At 38.8% G+C, this 22,718-nt stretch overlaps 1 protein-coding gene across 3 annotated transcripts in view; it reads right to left on the bottom strand.

The window, feature by feature from the left end:
* Positions 1-22,195, bottom strand: part of bmp2k (BMP2 inducible kinase) — a 194,798-nt gene extending 172,603 nt beyond the window's left edge. For 2 of the 3 annotated variants that reach the window (XM_028805601.2, XM_028805602.2), the window contains exon 1: positions 21,304-22,194. In XM_028805601.2, the coding sequence (XP_028661434.2) occupies positions 21,304-21,454 (151 nt within the window). In that variant the 5' untranslated portion in view covers positions 21,455-22,194. Of the gene's footprint in view, positions 1-21,303 lie in introns of all 3 variants that reach the window. The other variant, XM_051929548.1, reaches the window with a different exon arrangement.
* Between the last annotated feature and the right edge of the window lie 523 nt (positions 22,196-22,718).

Raw genomic sequence — 22,718 nt, 5'->3', positions numbered from 1 at the left:
TTTTTCTTTTTAATACACTGTGTACCTTCTTAAAATTCCAAAGATAAAAAAAACTTGTGCAAGAGGCAGGCAGCGCCTTTAGTAATAGGGCACCAAAACTCTTCAATGATTTATTTACCAATATTAGTGAAGCCAAATTTGTCTCAGCTTCTAAATCAAGCCTAACCACTCATTTTAAATAGCTGTTGCTCAGGTTGTTTCATATTGCTGTTTACATTACTTTTTTAATTAATTACAGTTTTGTTTTACCTCTATTTAGTCCTTCTCTTCTCAGTGCCTATGGCAGCATTTAATCTACCTTGGACTAGAGGAACTAATCACATACGTTAGACCTGTTTCAGACACCTTAAATAAAAATTAAATAGTTATAACTTGCTTACAGAATGATCTTTTTCAGAATGTGAATCTGGACCTAAATCCATACCAGTGTTACTCCCACACTGCAAAAGGCATGCTGGTTAGGTTAATTGGTGATTAAAAATGGTAACTGTGGGTGTGTGCATGCCTGGGCCCTGCAACAGACTGGTGCTCTATCTAGGGATAGTTCCTGCCTTGTACTCAGCGCTGCAAGGAGAGGCTCTGGAACCCCTCACCATTAACGGAATTAACCGGGTTTGGAATAAGGATGCTCTGGTCAGTTGGCCGGCGATTTTCACTTTTTAAAAAAAAAAAACAATAGCCTTGATTGGTGGTCGGTAAAAATGATGATATTTTCAGCCCCTGCTTTTCTAAGCTTTAAGGTAATTTAGTTGTAGTAGTATGGTAATCCATATTTTATAATGTGAAAGAATAATTTTAGGGTAACATAGCATTTATCTTAAAGAAATAGCATAAAGAGTTAATACCTGACAAAAACCTATTCAGGCATATCAGGAAACCAGATAAACATCAAGTGAACAACAGAGACAAAAATATAACACACAAAATGTACTGAAAGATGAGTAAGAGATCAGCTGAACTGTACTCAACAAGATTGGACAGTTGTTATATACACAGAAATTTCAGGGGTGCTGGCTCAACCCAAAGGATATAAGAATAATAAGCTTATAGTAAAACAGACTTTTATTTTATATAGATCATTTAGGTAAAAAAACAATGAACCAACCAGAGTAAAAGTATGCATTGATTGACACTGTATGTAAATTCAGTAGTTAATAAAATAAACTGTATCCTTTGTTTCTCTGACCATTTTGATCATGATGTAGAAGAATGCTCTCTGATCAAGCATTAGCTGAAGAGAAATAAATGATGCAGATGGACAAGCTTTACTCCTGCCGGATTCCCGATTTGCCCTTTAAGAGGATAAGTTTCTTTCTTAAATTAAGATGTTCATTTCTACCACAATAATTACACCTCATGAATTAATAATGTCTAGCTGATACACTGAAGAAAAAAAAAGCACTTGTATAAATATAGCAAATGTATATTTTAACAGCAAAAAGCTGTGTAGCAGTTAATGGTTTAAAATAATTAAAACATATAAGTGCATGTATATTTACATTTAATAAGTATTTAATTGCTAATATCAATTAATTGATCGAGTGCATGTCTATATATATTTTGTTGTTGGAGAAATGGTTAAAACTACTGTTTTTAATTGAGCCTTGTTTCAGATAGGTATGGTACAGATAAAAACTAAACATGTTATAGAAAAACTTAAATAATATGACAGCTTGTAAATATGAGAAGCATTTTTTTTAATGTCATACGTATTATGGATAAATATTTTAGTACATATTTTATTACTATGTATTTTAAGGAAATTTTCTTTATTTTAGTATTTTATGGTCACTGAGCCATAATCCTGAAGAATGTAATTTTGTTAATAAAAAAATGAACATTTAACACCTGTGGTCTATAGTTTAATTATAAAAACAGAATTTAAATTTGACTGGTTATTCAGGAAATTAGTGTAAAAAGATTTTTAAAGGGATAAAAAGAAAAAAATATGTGAATCAGTATCATAATTAGCTGATCTAGTAACATGAAATCAGTGATGGGTATCACCCTTAAAAAAAACTAATCTGAGCATTCCTAGTCTGGCAGTTAAAATTGTTTACATATTAAATGATATTTCACAATATTGTTTTGTGTTGAGGACACATTTAAGAAAGATAATTATAAATTATAGCTTGCAGACCTATAAATACCTTGGAGTGCAGCTGGATGATAAATTAGACTGGACTGCCAATACTGATGCTCTGTGTAAGAAAGGACAGAGCCGGTTATACTTCCTTAGAAGGCTGGCGTCCTTCAACATCTGCAATAAGATGCTACAGATGTTCTATCAGACGGTTGTGGCGAGCGCCCTCTTCTACGCGGTGGTGTGCTGGGGAGGCAGCATTAAGAAGAAAGACGCCTCACGCCTGGACAAACTGGTGAGGAAGGCAGGCTCTATTGTTGGCATGGAGCTAGACAGTTTGACATCTGTGGCAGAGCGACGGTCGCTCAGCAGGCTCCTATCAATTATGGAAAATCCACTGCATCCACTAAACAGTGTCATCTCTAGACAGAGGAGCAGCTTCAGCGACAGACTGCTGTCACTGTTCTGCTCCACAGACAGACTGAGAAGATCGTTCCTCCCTCAAACTATGCGACTCTTAAATTCCACCCGGGGGGGTAAACGTTAACATTATATAAAGTTATTGTCTGTTTTTACCTGCATTATTATCAATCTTTAATTTAATATTGTTTTTTGTATCAGTAAGGTGCTGCTGGAGTAAGTGAATTTCCCCTTGGGATTAATAAAGTATCTATCTATCTATCTATCTAAATTTAAAATGAAAATGTTTAGTGAACATTTAATAGTGAGAAGTCAAGCAAAATGACACCTTTTATTGGCTAACTAAAAAGATTACAATATGCAAGCTTTCAAGGCAACTCAGGCCCCATTCTTCAGGCAAGATCTAAAAGGTGTCATTTTGCTTGACTTCTCAATACATCCATAATGGCTAACATGGTACAACAATCTAGTACTGTGAACACTTAACAGATAAATTGGTAAGATGTAGTGGATGATATACTGGTTGATCTGAGATACTGGATGAATGTTTTTTTCCCGGTATGGATTTAACGAAAACAATTTTAATAGTATGCTAAAAATTAGTAAAAAACCTGTGAACATATCTAACAAAAAAAAAAAATGTTAAAGGAAATAGAAATGGGATTTTGATTCCGTACATTAGTGTCTTAAAAGTAACGTCTTTGCATATGTACTTGTATGTGTGTCATAATTAGCTTACTGCTTTACGAGTATTAACCAGGGTGCTGTACGGCTCAACCTGATTGGTGACCGTTGCTAACAGGAAGGGAGGATAGGAAGAATCCATGTTATTGGCTCTGTTAATCAGTAATACATTTGTTATTTAAAAAATGAGATTAGTCTGAATAGTATAAATACATACATTAGAAGGGTATCTGGCGAAATCTACAAATACATTAAAGGGTATCTGGTGAAATAAATTTTCATTTATACCATGATATGGATTTTAGGGCTTACCATCCACTCTATACAAGTAAGCATATTACCCAAACAAAATTACTAAAAGCTTTCTTTTTATAAAACAAAGACATTCAATATGTAAATGCACTTATCTATGAAATGTTTTAATTCGGCTGCACTGATTTTCCAATTCACATAATTAAAGACATTGTGGGGTGGATAGCACAAAATTTTTTTTTCTTAAAAAGTTTTAGTGCCAGTGCAATTTTTGTATTGGATACCTACTGTATCGGCATAGTTACCCCAGGAATCACAGTTTATACCCACAGTCTTAAGTTGTTGGTTTGATTGGGTTTTCCAATTGTCCTAGTGTGAATTACCTCATTCGATGCTAGTTCCTGCAATTCTACTTTTGTTCTTAGAGCAAGTTTTAAACCATAAGACCTTCGACAGGGAAATGCAGAATGCATGAATTTGTCTGTTGATTAGGAGTACTACAATTGTAAATTAATTCAAGTCTGCAATTTCAGAAATTACTGGATGAGATGTGTGGATCAACTGAGAAGGATGGAATGGGTTTGCATTTCTTGGGAACTCTCGATTCCAATAAATTTTCATGTAGTAGTAGGGTGTTGTACTGTGTTAACCATTATGGATGCAATGAGAAGTGAAGCAAAATTACACCTTTTATTGGCTAACTGAATGGATAACAAAACACAAGCTTTTGAGGCAGCTTAAGCCCCCTTTCTTCTTCACGCATGTTGTAGTCAACAAGGTGTCATTTTGCTTCACTTATGAAAGTTTCATTAAAGTGTTTTTACAAATTCAACCATTTTGCTCATGAGGAGTCTAAATTATTTTTTTGAGAAAATACATTTGGAACAGTATGCTCCTTTAAAGTAAATCCTCTATAGAAAATGGGAAAATGCAACAATTTCCTTCACAAGACATCAACTTCATGTAAAAAAGGTTAATCCATTCTGTCTCAAAACTTTCTCAAATTTTATTGAATTACATATAAAATATTAATGCTTAATTGCCACTGAATAACGTAACAATAACACTAAAATGCCAAAGCAAAAAAAAAGTATATACACATACCCTGGAACAGACTATGTTCTTAATTGTACATCTGTAAAATTTGACTTCCAGTTCACAGCTCCGCTCTGAACTTAAATTGCCAATACAGAAGGCATCCAATACAAAAATTGCACTGGCACTAAAACTGTAAGGAAAAAAAAAACTTTTGTGCTGTCCACCCTACAATGTCTTGAATTATGTGAATTGGAAAATCAGTGCATTTTGTATAGCACTAAGAATACTTCTTTGTACAAGTGAGGTAAACCAAATGTAGATTTTGAAAGAAGAAATTTACTCTGATGCAACTCCAATATTTATTTTATTTCACATTATCTTTTAAACTCCTCACAAAAATCCAGAGACCTGAGTTACATCCCAAGACCAATCAATACCTATCAACAGTTTGTGCATAATTTGCTTTCACTTAAACTCAATTCTACATTCCCAACATTACTTACCTATTCCAAAGAAACACAGGAATGAATGAAAATACTGTATATGAATTCATATGGTCAATATCGTCAGATGTACAAAGCACAGGCATTGCAGCATGCTGCAATGGACTGATGCAGCCCACAGTAACCAATTTCTGATGTGCAGCTAACACCTCTGGAATAAGCCACGGCTACTTCAACCCTGCACTTGAGAAACTGTGGTCATTAAATGGATGTATAAGGGGTTACTGGAGACTGAACTGCCAATTCTAAAAGCCCCAGCCTCTACTTTTCTACTTTTCACTCTTATCCTGTAATGGAAAATAGGTGTACAGGTGAATCTTTTTAAAAAGTGTTATTTTTTTTATATGAGAATATAATTTGCTTATTGTCATGTATATTTTGACTGACTAACCTTTTAAAGAAAATATGCCTTGATCATTTGCAATGTAATTACATCATAACATGAAGTCAACTAAAACAATAATTCTCTTATAACAAATGATGTGCAGGAGTTTAACCAATGGTAATCATAACAGGTAAAAACAGAGAACTGCCATAGCTAACCAGAGTTAAAGCTGCAGAAGGAATGTAACACACAGATTCTGAACACCTGTGACTGCCCATCAGCAGCTGGAGGTTTTTGAGAATTCTACTTTTTGATTAACAAATGCAGACATGTGACAATGTTTGAATGAATTACAGATATTGTAACTGATGCTTTGTTCAATTTAACACTATAACATTAATATTTCAGGCATTTTAATGTTACAGCTTACGGTACTCTTTGCTCTTTGAAGGGGCCTGAGTTGCCTCGAAAGCTTGCATATTGTAATCTTTTTAGTTAGCTAATAAAAGGTGTCATTTTGCTTGGCTTTTCTCTACAGTAGTTTATAAAATTCTGAGTGGATAAAGTTGTCAGCCAGACATGCCAAAGAACAATTGCATCAGTAAAAAAAATAAATAAATAAATAAAATAAAATAGACTAGACTGGGAAAAACTTTAAGGCAGTTAATCAATTAGCATGAGCCTCTAAAATTGAATACTGTTAACTGAAGTTATATGACTGTAGTACTACGGTGTTGTACAGTGTTAGCCATTATGAACGTAGTGAGAAGTCAAGCAAAATGACACCTTAAACTGAAGAAATATGAGTGATTTAGTTAAAATGTGAGTAACATATTCATAGCTTAGGTTTCACAGTAGCACCCACTGATTACCACTGCCACTTTATAGATCCAGTGCACTAGGTTCATATCTAGCAGCCGATTGCCTGCATGGAGTTTGTATGTTCTCCTGTGTGTATCGTTTTTGTCTGGGTACTCCAGTTTTCCTCCCACATTCTCAAAGTCCTGCAGGTTTGGTTTAATTGTCTCAGTGTGGGTGTGTTCGTGAGTGGTCTCTGCGATGAACTGGTAACCTGTCCGACACCTTTTCCTGAATTGTGCTTATAAGCTCCCTGATCCTCTTAACTGGAGTTAAATGAGTTTGAAAAAGACTCAATTGAACATATTTCCCTTGAGATTACCATAAACGGCTGCCAAAAGAAAACAATAGTTCTAAAAGACCAAGGTGTCCAACACAGTCCTTACCTTTTGCTAGAATATCAAGTTTATTCAAAGTTGAGAGAGATGACAACTTCAGCAACGGTTTTACCTACAGCCTAATTTCTTAAAATGTTATTCTTGAGAATTGTTTATATTTTTGTGTGAGAAAAAAACAATTATGAGAGCATTTAAGTGTCACTTCTGTTCATGAAGCAAAAACAGTGAAAAACATAAATTCCTAAGTAACAAATAAGGAACACTTAAAATACATTAATTTCTAAATGATGATGAATATTCTTGCAAAAAGTAAAGAGAGATTACCAGATCAATATGTACAGGTTTAGTTAAAATTTCAAATTTGTGGGAATTTCAAGACCTGAAATACTCAAGTCTGAATTGAATGTTATGTTGGCACATACATTTGAGCAAAGTTATCCATCATTTGTTAAACTACCACATAACAGTTCTCTTCCCCAACAATTGTTACTTCTCCCCATGAATAAAGCATTGAAAAAGAGAGATCTGTCTTCTATCTTGGGGCACTATTTTGGCCAAAAATCTGCCCTGTAACCAGAGCCTACCCCCAACAGGAACAGGCAACAGGCAGAAGCTAACACTATACAGGGTGCCTGACCACCTAAAGGCACAGTCATAATCTCACTTAATCGCACTCCACTGACAGCGAACCGACCTAAACATGGCTAAAAACTGATTTTTTTGTTTTCCCACTATTTGAAAGTGTGTTATTTATGGCTAGCCTACCCAACACTTCCACAATCTAGAACTGGCTTCAAGGTTAATGGACGTTTTCAAGTGCTTATTAAAGTACAAGTAGGTTTTGAAAGAGAATGCAATGCATGTCTTGCCATTATTAGTGAATCACTGCACTCAAAAGTCATACTATATAACCTTTGATCATCCTTGTACAACACAAAGATGGATATCAGGGATGTCATCAACACTACTTAAAAACCATTCTCAGGCAAGTAAATCAATAATTTTAAGATAACTTTTCATCAATTTTGCTGCTGCTGATTGGGTTACCACCAATAACCAATACATTTCAAAACAGAAACACAATGACTGCCCAGCAGTAAATGCAAAGACAACACATTTCAAAAGACATATGAAGTGCACCTTAGTTTTCAATTAAGCATTTAGGATTATTTCATGATTTATCAGTTTCAGCATAAGTAACAATACATGCAAATAATAACGCTTTTTACTTCAAATTTAACTTGTCTTGGAATTTCAGTAAATTTGTTTCTTCATTAATGGTTTCTGCACACACAATTTAGAACACATTATATAAATGGTACAATTAGAGGCACAGGGACCACCTCTGTCCTTCCACCTCTTCACAGCACACACACACACACACCATATACAGTAATCCCTCCTCCATCGCGGGGGTTGCGTTCCAGGGCCACCCGCGAAATAAGAAAATCCGCTAAGTAGAAACCATATGTTTATATGGTTATTTTTATATTGTCATGCTTGGGTCACAGATTTGCGCAGAAACACAGGAGGTTGTAGAGAGACAGGAACGTTATTCAAACACTGCAAACAAACATTTGTCTCTTTTTCAAAAGTTTAAACTGTGCTCCATGACAAGACAGAGATGACAGTTCTGTCTCACAATTAAAAGAATGCAAACATATCTTCCTCTTCAAAGGAGTGCGCGTCAGGAGCACAGACTCTCAGAAAGATAGAGAGGAAAGCAAACAAATCAATAGGGCTGTTTAGCTTTTAAGTATGCGAAGCACCGCCGGTACAAAGCTGTTGAAGGCGGCAGCTCACACCCCCTCCGTCAGGAGCAGGGAGAGGGAGAGAGAGAGAGAGAGAGAGAGACAGAGAAAAATAAACAGTCCAAAATCAATACGTGCCCTTCGAGCTTTTAAGTATGCGAAGCACCGTGCAGCATGTCGCTTCAGGAAGCAGCTGCACAGAAGATAGCAACGTGAAGATAATCTTTCAGCATTTTTAGACGAGCGTCCGTATCGTCTAGGTGTGTGAACAGCCCCCCTGCTCACACCCCCTACGTCAGGATCAGAGAAAGTCAGCGCAAGAGAGAGAGAAAAGTAAGTTGGGTAGCTTCTCAGCCATCTGCCAATAGCGTCCCTTGTATGAAATCAACTGGGCAAACCAACTGAGGAAGCATGTACCAGAAATTAAAAGACCCATTGTCCGCAGAAATCCGCGAACCAGCAAAAAATCCGCGATATATATTTAAATATGCTTACATATAAAATCTGCGATAGAGTGAAGCCGCGAAAGGCGAAGCGCGATATAGCGAGGGATCACTGTAATCAATATCAACACACATTTAGCATAACCATTAGCCATTTGAACCATTAAGCTCTTTATTTATTGTAAGAATACAAAAAACAATCAAAAGCTTCATGACAAGAGTGGCGTAAAAATCTCACAACAAAGTACTGAAATACAGTGCATCAGGAAAGTATTCACAGCACATCACTTTTTCCACATTTTGTTATGTTACAGCCTTATTCCAAAATGGATTAAATTCATTTTTTTGCTCAGAATTCTACACACAACACCCCATAATGACAACGTGAAAAAAGTTTACTTGAGGTTTTTGCAAATTTATTAAAAATAAAAAAATTGAGGAAGCACATGTACATAAGTATTCACAGCCTTTTCCATGAAGCTCAAAACTGAGCTCAGGTGCATCCTGTTTCCCCTGATCATCCTTGATATGTTTCTGCAGCTTAATTGGAGTCCACCTGTGGTAAATTCAGTTGATTGGACATGATTTGGAAAGGCACACACCTGTCTATATAAGGTCCCACAGTTGACAATTCATGTCAGAGCACAAACCAAGCATGAAGTCAAAGGAATTGTCTATAGACCTCAGAGACAGGATTGTCTCGAGGCACAAATCTGGGGAAGGTTACAGAAAAATTTCTGCTGCTTTGAAGGTCCCAATGAGCGCAGTGGCCTCCATCATCCGTAAGTGGAAGAAGTTCGAAACCACCAGGACTCTTCCTAGAGCTGGCCGGCCATCTAAACTGAGCGATCGGGGGAGAAGGGCCTTAGTCAGGGAGGTGACCAAGAACCCGATGGTCACTCTGTCAGAGCTCCAGAGGTCCTCTGTGGAGATAGGAGAACCTTCCAGAAGGACAACCATCTCTGCAGCAATCCACCAATCAGGCCTGAATGGTAGAGTGGCCAGACGGAAGCCACTCCTTAGTAAAAGGCACATGGCAGCCCGCCTGGAGTTTGCCAAAAGGCACCTGAAGGACTCTAAGACCATGAGAAAGAAAATTCTCTGGTCTGATGAGACGAAGATTGAACTCTGGTGTGAATGCCAAGCATCACGTTTGGAGGAAACCAGGCACTGCTCATCACCAGGCCGATACCATCCCTACAGTGAAGCATGGTGGTGGCAGCATCATGCTGTGGGGATGTTTTTCAGCGGCAGGAACTGGGAGACTAGTCAGGATAAAGGGAAAGATGACTGCAGCAATGTACAAAGACATCCTGGATGAAAACCTGCTCCAGAGCGCTCTTGACCTCAGACTGGGGTGACGGTTCATCTTTCAGCAGGACAATGACCCTAAGCACACAGCCAAGATATCAAAGGAGTGGCTTCAGGACAACTCTGTGAATGTCCCCGAGTGGTCCAGCCAGAGCCCAGACTTGAATCCGATTGAACATCTCTGGAGAGATCTTAAAATGGCTATGCACCGACGCTTCCCATCCAACCTGATGGAGCTTGAGAGGTGCTGCAAAAAGGAATGGGCAAAACTGGCCAAGGATAGGTGTGCCAAGCTGGTGGCATCATATTCAAAAAGACTTGAGGCTGTAATTGCTGCCAAAGGTGCATCGACAAAGTATTGAGCAAAGGCTGTGAATACTTTTGTACATGTGATTTCTCAGTTTTTTTATTTTTAATAAATTTGCAAAAACCTCAAGTAAACTTTTTTCACGTTGTCATTATGGGGTGTTGTGTGTAGAATTCTGAGGAATAAAATGAATTTAATCCATTTTGGAATAAGGCTGTAACATAACAAAATGTGGAACAAGTGATGCGCTGTGAATACTCTCCGGATGCACTGTATATTCAGGTATATAACCACATATTACTTACTTCCACTCTGCTCAGCTATCTACTTCCAGTAAATTATGTGATGCAATGCAATATTTGCATTCAAGTTAACATTTGTAGTCAATTAATTTCTAAATAAGGTTAAAGTGATTAAGTTCAGTAGTACCTTCTATATTTTCTGTTGCATTTTTCTTCTCTTCAAGAACTCAATGGGGTTACAAAATTATACTGGTGAAGCAGTTTTTTTTTATATTTGATATTTCTATATTAGGGGCGGCACGGTGGCGCAGTGGGTAGCGCTGCTGCCTCGCAGTTGGGAGATCTGGGGACCTGGGTTCGCTTCCCGGGTCCGCCCTGCGTGGAGTTTGCATGTTCTCCCCGTGTCTGCGTGGGTTTCCTCCGGGCGCTCCGGTTTCCTCCCACAGTCCAAAGACATGCAGGTTAGGTGGATTGGCGATTCTAAATTGGCCCTAGTGTGTGCTTGGTGTGTGGGTGTGTTTGTGTGTGTCCTGCGGTGGGTTGGCACCCTGCCCAGGATTGGTTCCCTGCCTTGTGCCCTGTTTTGGCTGGGATTGGCTCCAGCAGACCCCCGTGACCCTGTGTTTGGATTCAGCGGGTTGGAAAATGGATGGATGGATTTCTATATTAGCCATCAGAAAATACTGCTTTGTGAAATGCTAACCACTATTCAGCAAACCTCCAAACTTTTACCCTCAACTGTAAACTTTAACTTACCATTTCTCCAAAGAACATTTACATACTTATCAAGTACTAGCTGTTCCCGTGGCTCCACCCATGGAGTAGTAAAACAGGACAAACTTTAAAAATCAGTAACACAACAAAAATGTAATTCTGGCCAAGTGGAAGATAGGTACGCTCCAACATCAAACATTGACACTGTATCTGATCATGTTCAGCTCTGACGGGAGAGTGTCCCCCGCGTGGAGAGAAAAGCATGTGGCTGTGATATCTCTGGCAATCAGCAGCTACCTTCTAAAAAACACATAGCTCTGATCTCTCTCTCAAAAATGTCAAACATTACTCCTTAACAATCTGCAGATGATGATGTCTGTTGAACAAACAGGTATCGCTAGCTAAGCGGAGGCAAGGTACACTTCAACACATGGTGAGAGGTAGACCGACCTGAATGGAGGCAGGTGTGTGAGTGAGGAGGAAGAAAGTAGGAAGTTCTGTTACTTAGGCATAAAGTTCTGTTACTTGGGTGTAAGCACAGCTGTGGTAGCCAAGGGGAGAGGTGCATGGAAGAAATTCTGGGAAATGTTCTCCATTCCGAGTTCCAAAGGAGTCTCTCCCTGGCATTAAAGAGTAAAGTTTATGAAAGCTATGTGAGAAGTACTATGCTGTAAGGGAGTGAAATAAGCGAATGGGAATTATCAGATGGATGTGTAAAGTGTTAGAGTGAGAGGAAGGTGAATGTCGAGTTAAGACAAAGATTTGGTGTGGACTTGATAGGTGCTGTATCAAGAGGAAATGGATAAAGGAGGGCATGTGGAACAAAAGGCAGAGAATCACTGGGTTAAGTTGTAGACGCCAAGATAGAGGCTGAGAGGGCAATGTCAACACAAAGGTCAAAGAAGACATGGTTGGATGGTGGTGCCAGATGATTTGAAAAAAAAAATAGGTCTCAACCCCAACCCCTTTGAGTTACTGAGTAGAGCTATACATTGAATACAATTTGCAGCTGGTCTTTGATCAGACAACTTACGTTTGTGAGAGATCTGCAAGGTAATATGCATTATCAATTCTTTTCATGATGTAACCACCAAATGGCAAGTGGAACTGTACTCCAATTTAAAGGACAATGCATACAGTTGAATTTTTAAATTTTGTACTTTGAATTCCACTGTGACGTCAGACTAAAATAATGATTCAACAATAACAATCTGATTCCAACCAGAGATAAGTCACCAGCCTATCCAAGGGGATGCACACACCCACACATCCACAATTAATCATCAGTTAGCGGTTATTCTGTCCATTTTCTAACTCTTTACCTACTTAACAATGGCAGAAAGTCAGTCCTTATGGCAGTGACACTGGACATAAGATGGACAAAATCTTAGACTGTACATCAGTCCATAACAGGGACACTTGCAGATCCATGCTCACTCACGCTCACTCAAATTTTATTTTATCAATTTTATTTTACCAATTTACCTAACACCTGGTTTCTTGAGTTGTGGAAGAAAAACTGGAGTAACCATGTGGGGGAAAACCACACATATAAAGTGATCAGTGCAAAATTCATGCCCAGCATTTTGTTACAGTAGGGCAGCAGTGTAAACCACTGTAGAGTAGCAACACCACAACCAGGTTGCCACAATATATATTTAATTAAGAAGTACTCTATTTCAACATATTGCTCATGTGTTCTTGCCAATATATTACATATTGTGCACAAAAAAATAAAGTTTTCACTCAAAATATTGCAATCCCCTGAATGTGACCAGAAGCAGCAATGTTAACAAAGATATGGCTTGAAAAGGGTGATGAACCCTTTTCTCCAAATTAACTGTACAATATCAGTGGCATACTGTTTGTAAGTTTTCGAAAAGAATATTACTTTTGACCTTAATTCTCCTTCCCTCCCAACACTACCCTTTTAACTAATGTTTCACAGTTCCTTTGAAAGGCATGAAAAAAATTCATTAAAATATAATGTGAAAGGGATCACACCTCACTGATTCTGTAGCTTGTTTTGTAACTTTTAAGTGCCACGTATTAAAATAAAAATGCACAATTTTGAAACAGTTCATGTTATGCAATTATATTTACTTAAAGCACTTCATTTTACCTTAACAAGCACTTCATTGTAAAGTTGCCTGATACACCCTTGAGTTATTCTGTAGACATTCTTTATAAAACAGTATGTGATGTCACTCTTCACACTTCAGTCTCTAGTTTTTGAACACTTCATACTGTATTTAGGTTATTACATTATAAATAATATTTTGCATTCATCTTCTATATTGACGTTGTAAGATTAACCTACACAGAAATAACAGATTCACAAACATCTGTACATGGGTACACAAATCTTTTTATATTAAATTTAAATAAAACTGCCCAAGTTTACTAAACACAGAATAAAATACAACAGTTAGAAATTATTAGAACAGTTTTCAAAAGAGACAAGTTATTAGCATGAAAATGTTGACATTAAAGTGGCATTAGGTGGCAGTGAGAATGTAAAATACCCTTGGGACTAAAAGTAAACAAGCACTTCAAGTTCCACATGTAAACGAACAATGAGTGGCCAAATGCCAATCCAGATACTACATAAATACCTTCAAATATTCAGCGTGAAAGTTTATAAACATCCAGAAATTCTCTCACATAACTATTTTTCGAATCCTCTTGACAGAGTTTGTGGGTCACAGGAGTCACAGTATATCACAAAAGTATCAAACACAATTCAAGAATCATAGCCTGATTAAAGAAGAATCAAATTCTGATCAAGGTGTTGGCCCATCACAAGACATGCCTGCACTGAGCCAGTTTATAAACATTTATAAACACTTGATAAACTACCATAACATCTAAGATCGGATTCCAACTTGTCCTTGGTGCTCTAGAGACCTGTTATGTCTTCCTGTAGCACTAAACTGGAAGAACATCTTCCAGTTGCTAACAAAGACATATACCTTAAAATTAACATAAAGGCATCAACATGCGACCGGCTTCTCCTCCAGGACTCCGCCTTGTCTACAGTACATGTTTGCTATTACTATATCCTTTGGCTCCCCTTAACAAGGACTACAAAATCAGGATGACAAAATGAACAAATTTTACAGAATATCAAGTACATCTTATTGGCAAGTTTTATTTTCCTAAAAGTTAAATATAATTAATTTTCTTCAGTGAATAGGAGACATTGTCATTTACTGATCCCTGAAAAAGTATGCTTTAAAGAATCCTATTATTTATACCCCTTCTGTTTTAACTGTTTTTTAAGGAAATTGCAAGATGATCTAGGTGAGGTTCTCAAAATTATTCCAAATTTGAGGTTATATAATTATTTCAGACCAGGAAGTCAGGACATTTGTGGCAAGTTGGTAATACCCACTGGGCATGGTGCCAGGGAGTGGTGACATGATGCATGCTGTTTAGGACATGCAAGTAAGAATTTCACTGTACTCTGTACATGTAATAGAACTGATCCTAATAACCTATGATTGTGGGGAGCTGCAGCCCATCTCGGCAAAATCAGAGCAAGGCAAGAACCAAGTCTCACACTAAGTGAGTGTGTGCGGTATACCGGTTCATACCAAAAAACGTTTTTTATTTTTGTTATGATATGGATTTTTCTTATACCGGAACACCGGTTTAAATAGCCTAAACAACGTTCGGAAAGTGGCGCAGCGGGAAACTGTTTAAGGGGGGACCTTTTTCCACTGCTGCACCGCTAAACAGGCATGCAATGGAGTACATGCGTTAGTGGAGGTATTGAGCGGTGTAAATGGACAGAGAACATTCCTAAATGGAAGCTGTAGCAGACGATAAAGTTGAACATGATGACACAGAAGACCTTTTGACGAAAAAAGGTGCCGTGTCTGTTGTCTGAAGATACTTTGGTTTTAAAAGTTCGGATGTGAACCATTATGTTCAAATGTGTGAATACTGTTTCTATACTACTGGATAAATACTGCAAGCCAAGTTGTACTTGTTTTATTTTTTTTTTCTCAATACTGTGTAATGTATCTGGTTACTGTGTGTAATAGTGTGATGATGCCGGTCCCCTACAGACTCCCTCTTGCCACATGGGAATTAGCTGAACCAATACTATCGATAGTTATGACCGAGATGAGCTGATCTCATTGAAGCCAGAGGATGGTGGAAAGTGCTCAAGTGCTTTTGTTAAAAACAGTCAAAAGTAAAACCAAAAGTGTCCATTGTGTAGTGTTCAGAAAAATACAGTACCCAAATAAATAGCAAATCCATAAAGCCAGTGAAACGTGGAGATAAAATCCATAATAAATAAATCCGTTAAAATAGAGGTTAAAATGCAGTCTCTCTCCTCACCCGATCGCAGCACACCACCTTCTGTCTTCACGGCTCACCTTTCACTGGTGTTGCTGGAGGAGCCTTTGCAGCACGAATTTCTTTCTGCCAACCCATCTTGGTTGCCGCCACACTGCGCAGCCAGACCGTCCGAGGTCGGCACACCTCCCGTCTTCTTTAGCGCTCACTCAGTCGCTCCTCAGATCCATTGGGAGCTCTTACATTTTGCTCGCCCCACTCTACACGCTTAATCAGTGGGGTGAACCAGCCCCTAGATCGCCTCAGCCTGCACTCCCTCACGGAGCCCCAGCTCGTGCTGCCTTCACCTTCCTGGTGTCTGGATCGTCTCCCATGACTGCCTTTTCCCTTCTTTAACCTTTTTGTGTTCTTTTTCTTTTTTCCTTCCCCCTATCCTGCCGGCCCATAAATATACGTCTCCGTGGGCGCAGCGCCTTATTCACATGCCGCAAGAAGCCGATCAAGCAATTGAGAATGATCAGGTGCGACTCGCCCCAATCACCTCATCAACTCCCCGTGGTCGTGCAATCGCGCCCACAGAGACGGACACAGCGAACTGGATTTATAAACTGACCTTTTTTTTTTGAACCCGTGGACCCACTATGCCACAAATAGTATTATAAATGCAAGTTGCAGTTTTATTATTTATATATATATATGGCTTAGTTTGAAGCAAGGTCCATATTAATGCAATTTGCCTTAATGACGGTTCAGTTGGTAAAGATGTTATCACCAAGTTGCACTTGTTTTATTTTATTTTGGTGAATACTGTGTAATGTACCTGGGCTTGAAGTTTTGAAGTAACTGCACTATTATTTATTTTATTATTATTTATTAGTTTAAATATTATGCAGTTTAATGATGGTAAAGTTGTTTAAAAAGTCACTTTAACGTGTCAGTGGACAGAGATTGCTAACATTAACAGAAAGTGTAGTTGGTTTTCAAAAAATATTTACTATTTACTCCTTTTCTAAGACATGTTCAGTGCAATACAACTTTTGACAAGCATGTCTGGATATTTTACTAAGTCTAAATGCCTCTTTGGATGGTTGAAAATATGTTGTCAAAATTTTGGTTTAAGTTGTTTGCAAAATTTGTTCAATAAAAATGTTCTATATTTTGACTGCAACTGTCATGCAATGTGATTCCTTCTCTTCATTATTGGCCCCCTCCTTGAAAACTATCACTTTATGGGGCCATGCAAACCTGTATTAATACTTGTGTGCACATTAACAACTCATGTATGGGAAAAAAAAATACAGTCGAATACCGTGAAACTGGTACAATTTTGAAAAATACTGTGATACCAAATTTTGGTCATACCACCCAGCACTAGTGTGTGTATGACTGAACAAATTTATTACAAAGGATCAGTCATACACAAGCTCACACAGTACCAATACATCATTAATGATTAACAAAATAGGCATCTTCCTTGAAGAGGAAAAACTGAAGCACCTGAAGAACAACCCACACAGACACTGACAAAGCAGAGATTCAAACCCAACTTTGAGAAAGCACCAATAACCTCTGTGTTAAAGGTCCAATCAAAAGTTAAGATTTCAATGAAATTCTGAGTAAGACACTTACGCTTCCACAAGTGCTTCTGCAGCTATGTTAATAAGTGCTCTTGGTAGTCTTTCTGTGCTTAAATATAAATAAACTAGGGGGCTCGCTTCACTCTCCCGCCCCCGGGTTTGGTTAACCAGATATACAATTTGAAGAGATTGTTATTTTCATCGGAATTGTTACATATGCAATATTTTCACTTTTACTTTAAAACTTAGTAAAAACAATATTTGGAATTAACGTTTCTTCAAGATCACATTGAATTTTGATTCTGTGTTTGGACTTGCATCGTGACAACGCAACATATAACTGCCTCTGGGTGAATATCGTTTCTTTCTTTCTCTCTAATAAATAAAACGACTTTTTTGAATGTTTGTCCATGCCCTTTCTTCTTCGCTTCGTCGTTGACAGGTCATCTAGAATGTATAAAATTATTTTCCTGATAAAATTAATAAGAGCTGAGACCACAAGAAGTGTGTCTGACAAAAGCATTCACATGACTGAGGTTAGAGGACCGTGGTCTTGTTTGAAAATAGTTGTAAGTAGGGCATACCTTGAAAGAATCTCATGTTAAAAGTCTCTGTCTCACGGGACTTCATACCACGCCAACGTTTTTGGAATCTTTTAATTCTCGCTGGCAACACCAATTAGACGATCTACAAGTCTCCGACTTAAAGTTTAAATCCAAACAATATATTCAATCTCTTTTTACTGTTCTGTTATTTCACCGAGTAATCATTTCCATTTGTTTGTGCTAATGAGATCTTTCCTATCCTTTTTTTTTTTTTTTGAGACTTTCAAATTTTCGTACTTCCATTATCTCTAACCTGCTCTGCATGTGTACTGTGCCAATATTTTTTAATTCTTTACGACGTTCTACTTTGTCATCTACTCTTTGTCCTTTATTTCCAGCCCCAGGTGTGGACTCATCTCGTGGGACGTATAAGTGTCTCTCTGAGAAAATCACGTCTAATATCCTTCCAAGATTTTTTTTATAATAGAGAGAAATATTATTAATTAATGGTAATAATTTGTTTTTGTAAGACAGCACCCAGCCATTAAATTAATGCCAGTCCACCAGATTGCACACACTTTCACTCTTCCACATTGACCCAAATCATGCTAATTTTAAACTGTCATTCAAGCTAGCCTATACGTTTTTGAAATGTCAAGGAAAGATACAAAGCACCAAAGTCTATCTTGAGATTTCAAACCTGGACTCAAAAGCTTTGAGGCAGAAATGCGAAACACTGCAGAACTGTGCCTGAATGATGATCATTACATACAAAAATTCAAATCCTTGTAAAAGAGAAGTTTACAATGAGCATAAAAACAAAGGGAAAACAGCTGGAAAATTGTCTCCGCCACCATAAACTTTTCGATTTTCTGCCTAAACAGCTAAACTGCCTTAACAATAAGAATGTCTCTACAAATCAGAAAAGTGTGCCATGGCTCAGGTAGTCTCCCCCCAGGCTACAAGGCAACACAATATGGGCAAACTCATAAAGTGGAGGAAAAAAAAGTTTAAATAGGATGTGAATACAAGCGAAGCACTGCACATTCCGTGAGTAGGTACTCATTAACCAAAGATTTAACCAGGATTATTTATTGGCACATTTGAAAACTGATTAAAAACCAGAAGGATGGTTTCTTGTTCAGAACAAGGTAAAGAACCCCCCAAAGCTAACAGAGCAAAAGTCTCAATTAGGGAAAGTCCCACTAACTTGCCTGAGTGAGGAAGTGTCACAGAGGGGGATGGGAAAGTTGCACACTTACATATATGTTTCACACCAGCAAACAGTGTAACCAAACAATGCACTTGTCACTAATGTTTAGCAGCCCCATATTGTGTAGTGAAGGCCACAGAAAATTACATTACAGACCTAGGAATCAGGGAAAGGAGGGAAACATATTCTTTATGATTAAAAGGAAAACAGTGTCCTTGAGTATTTGTACTGGGTCTGAACAAATGGGTGTTCTGCTAAGAGTAAAGAGTCAGAGTTTGGCTACAATCTGCCATTATACTGTTTTGAATGTTAATCAAGTCAACTTGGAGGTAATGCATAAACCCAGACACAACCCCATTGAAAACAAGCAAACCCAGAGTTAGAAAAAAGTGGATAAACAATTTGTGGACACACAGGAGAGTTACAAGAGCACAATGAAATAGAAACATTTAAAATGGATGATGTATGACATTTGAGGACAAATGGCAAAGCCAAGATAAGGATCCTATATTCTGTTTTAGAAGCTTGTAAAAGACAAATGGGTACTCACTGTTTAGTTGACTTACTTATGATGTTTAAATGGCTACTGCAAATACAACCTGTGTATATGTGTTTGAGTGTTCATGCCCTGAGATGAATTGCTCCTCAAAGTGGGCCTCCATCACCTGATACCATCAAAACAGACCACATGACCCCACTTCCCCATAACTGATGTTGTAGGTTTGTAAAATAGATAATTGTTTAATATATTACTTAACCCTCAGTCATTACAAAACTAGCATTATCACATAACACAAATTTAGCTCTTGTGTGTGGTAATTACTACAAACTATGCTACACTTGAGAACATGTGGCACCCAGAAAAGCTTTAGTGACTGGGTTATGTGTCATAAAGTGAGACAGATATGAACGGTGATCATGCAACTGGGGGCGGCACTTTGATAGCCAGTCAATTTTACTTGCCTCTTCCATCAGATGTCCATTGTAATGGTTTGCATCATGTTTATTTCCACATCAATGCCTTTTGACTTTGCACACACCATATTTACAAAGCTATTTAGAACTGGACCTCTGACAGCATCACTGCTGAAAGTATATCTGTTGAACGCATCATTCAACTTGTATTCTGTTTCTTCATTGAATGCTTTTCCCACTTTCACGTGGGTCGCTATATTTGACCAGCCTCCTCCAATCTTGTCTATTGTACACCTGCTGGCCAGGTACCCCTTTCTATTTAGATCTCCCTTTGCACGGTCAATCCAGTTTTATTTCAGTCATTCTCTTCTCCTCCCTCCCAAAACTATCATAGCCATGATTCTTCCGCCCACATTGTTTACCTCTCCTCTCATACCTATACCACTCTAACCCTCTCTCCTGAGTTTCCTTTGAGCTTTCCCGAACTAACCGGTATCTAAGGTATCTCTGATTCCTTCTTTTCTTAGCCAGCATTCCTCATCACCTGCATTATTGGAACAAAACTGCCCATTCTCACAATTACACCAATGGTTTTCTAATATCACTAAATCCCCAAAGTCCAACATACCAACTGTGATCTGTCTGTTAATCGTCTACGGAACTGTAACTTGCATATGGGAGTCATTTATTTCCATTTTACCACAAGTCACTTAATTTGCATTTACATTCAGATTGCTTTCTGCAGTTTTGCTACGTTTAGTATAAATACGATAAACGTATTTCAAACCAAAACTGCAGTACAACTTCTGTTCACACATTTTTCATGTATAAGTCGCTTTAGATAAGAGTGCTAAAAAGAAGAAAGTCGTTACTTTCCATTCACTGTCAAAATCGATCTGCCAAATGAACTGTTAAAGGTTTTGCACAGTTTGGAATTGCGGCTGTCAACTAAAAAAAACTGTAAAGTCGTTTTACATCTTTTGTCTTGTGGCTATGAAAACGTTGCCACAAGGAAAGAGCGTCGCCGCAAACATCAGAATCAGAACATGCTATAATAAGTGAATACCAGCTGCCAGTGGAGTTAAATTGTTAACCCCAGCCTATTTTATACTGTACTTTTGGGAGCCATCAATCTGTGGGTTTACTGAAAGTCTTACAGTTACATTAAAGAAAGGTCTGGTACCACTGATACATTTTAAACCGGACCGTTTTTTAAACTTCTTAGTTTTGCGCTTTCATGTTTGTCAGTTCTTTCCGTAGCAAACTTTCGGGGGAATCGTAACTACACCCCATCAGATCGGGTGTGCCCTTCACCAAAGCCACTTTCGCTCACATCACGTGAGCACTTTTCAGAAGTCGCCGTCTTTACAGAAGCAGGACGGGTCTAAAACAAAATGCGCTGTTGAAAACCAGGCCGAGGATGGCAAAATAACATTCACATCCACGAAAATAAAAAAACAAACCAGCCTTGCTTACCTTCGGCAATGAGTTCCTCCACAGTGACCTGGTACCGGCCCACAGCAAACACCCTCCCGATGTAGCTGGTGACTCCGGAGCCCGAAGCGGAACCGCATCCTCCCCCCAGGCCACCGCTCTCCGACTTTGGCATACGAGAAAATTTCTTCATTTTGACAGGGGCGAATGGGCAGGTTGTTGGATGGAACTGTACGCTTGTCTTCCTTCACCGGCGATCGCTTCACTGGCACGCAGGCACGAGGCTGCCAACCCACTCCTTTCGGCCACGGACCCCTCCTCCGAAATCTTTAAGTCTGAAGGAACTGCAACAATTCCGTTGATCACTTCTTCTTGCCTCTTCCTCGCCTTCAGCTCCTCATGCCAAGCACCCCCCCACCCACCCCCAACTTCACCTGTGCTGCCCAAACTCCATTCAAAAGTGCGGCGGCCGAAGCAAGCAGGCGGAGAGGTCTAGGAACTTCACGTGACAGAAAAAGAAAGCACACAGTGGCCAACTGCAGGCACTCTATTCGAGACGGTACATCTGACTTGTACTAATAGTCTCGGCGCAGTTTTAAAGTCTTTTTTTTTTTTCTAAAATAATATTAGCACCGAGTAAAGAGAGGGCGTGATCTGCTGTGCCTACAAGTCAGAAACATCAACCTCTAAAGGAAACACCTCCCCCCTTCTCTGCACAGCCACTTCCCCCTTTTTTTCTGCACTGCCGTATCTCTTCAAGGAGTGCTCCGCCACATCCTCGGCGCTATTCTGCAACATTCCACATATCGAAAAAGATTAATGCCGAACCCCTCGGAGGCGTTCAGCCCTTTGCCATTTCCCTAAACTCTCGACTCCCAATGCAAATCTGGGGGTGGTTTGTTATTGCCCAACACGGCTGACTGACAACCTAACCTTAGGCCCGACACCGCCCTGTTTGTGTACTGATGAATTAATTGGTGAAGGCGACTACAGTGGGGCTGTGTTCTTGGGTTTGATTGGGCACAGGAATGACACTCAAAGACTTCCCGCCCTCCTCTTGCTCTGCCTCTCGGGCTTTCTTTTCTTTTTGGTTGAGAGAAGATTCGGGAGGTGCTGTGACAGCGCTTCGAAAGTGGTTATGCCTGTTGTTACGCATTTTGTTCCATGTGTGAAATGAAATGGTTCAACTGCCATTCGCAAAGTTCAGAAAGAAACATAGCATAGCTGGCCTTATACGCAATGTCCACGTTAAGATACAGCGACGTTTTGTGTTGCTTTTGCCCGAGAAACTGACCAAAACAGGGACACGTGCCTCACACCACTGACCTATTCTCCAGTCTATTGCGAGCCGCCTCGAACTGTCAGGAAACAAACTGCACCAGCTTGTAAAGATGCGATAAAAGCTCACGGCGAGGCGTTTAAATACGATTAGATCTCGGCGCTCTTAAACACAGTGT

The sequence above is a fragment of the Erpetoichthys calabaricus genome, chromosome 7, assembly GCF_900747795.2.
Source record: "Erpetoichthys calabaricus chromosome 7, fErpCal1.3, whole genome shotgun sequence".
In the NCBI taxonomy this organism is placed as follows: domain Eukaryota; kingdom Metazoa; phylum Chordata; class Cladistia; order Polypteriformes; family Polypteridae; genus Erpetoichthys; species Erpetoichthys calabaricus.
This window is presented reverse-complemented; position numbering and strand designations above follow the sequence as displayed.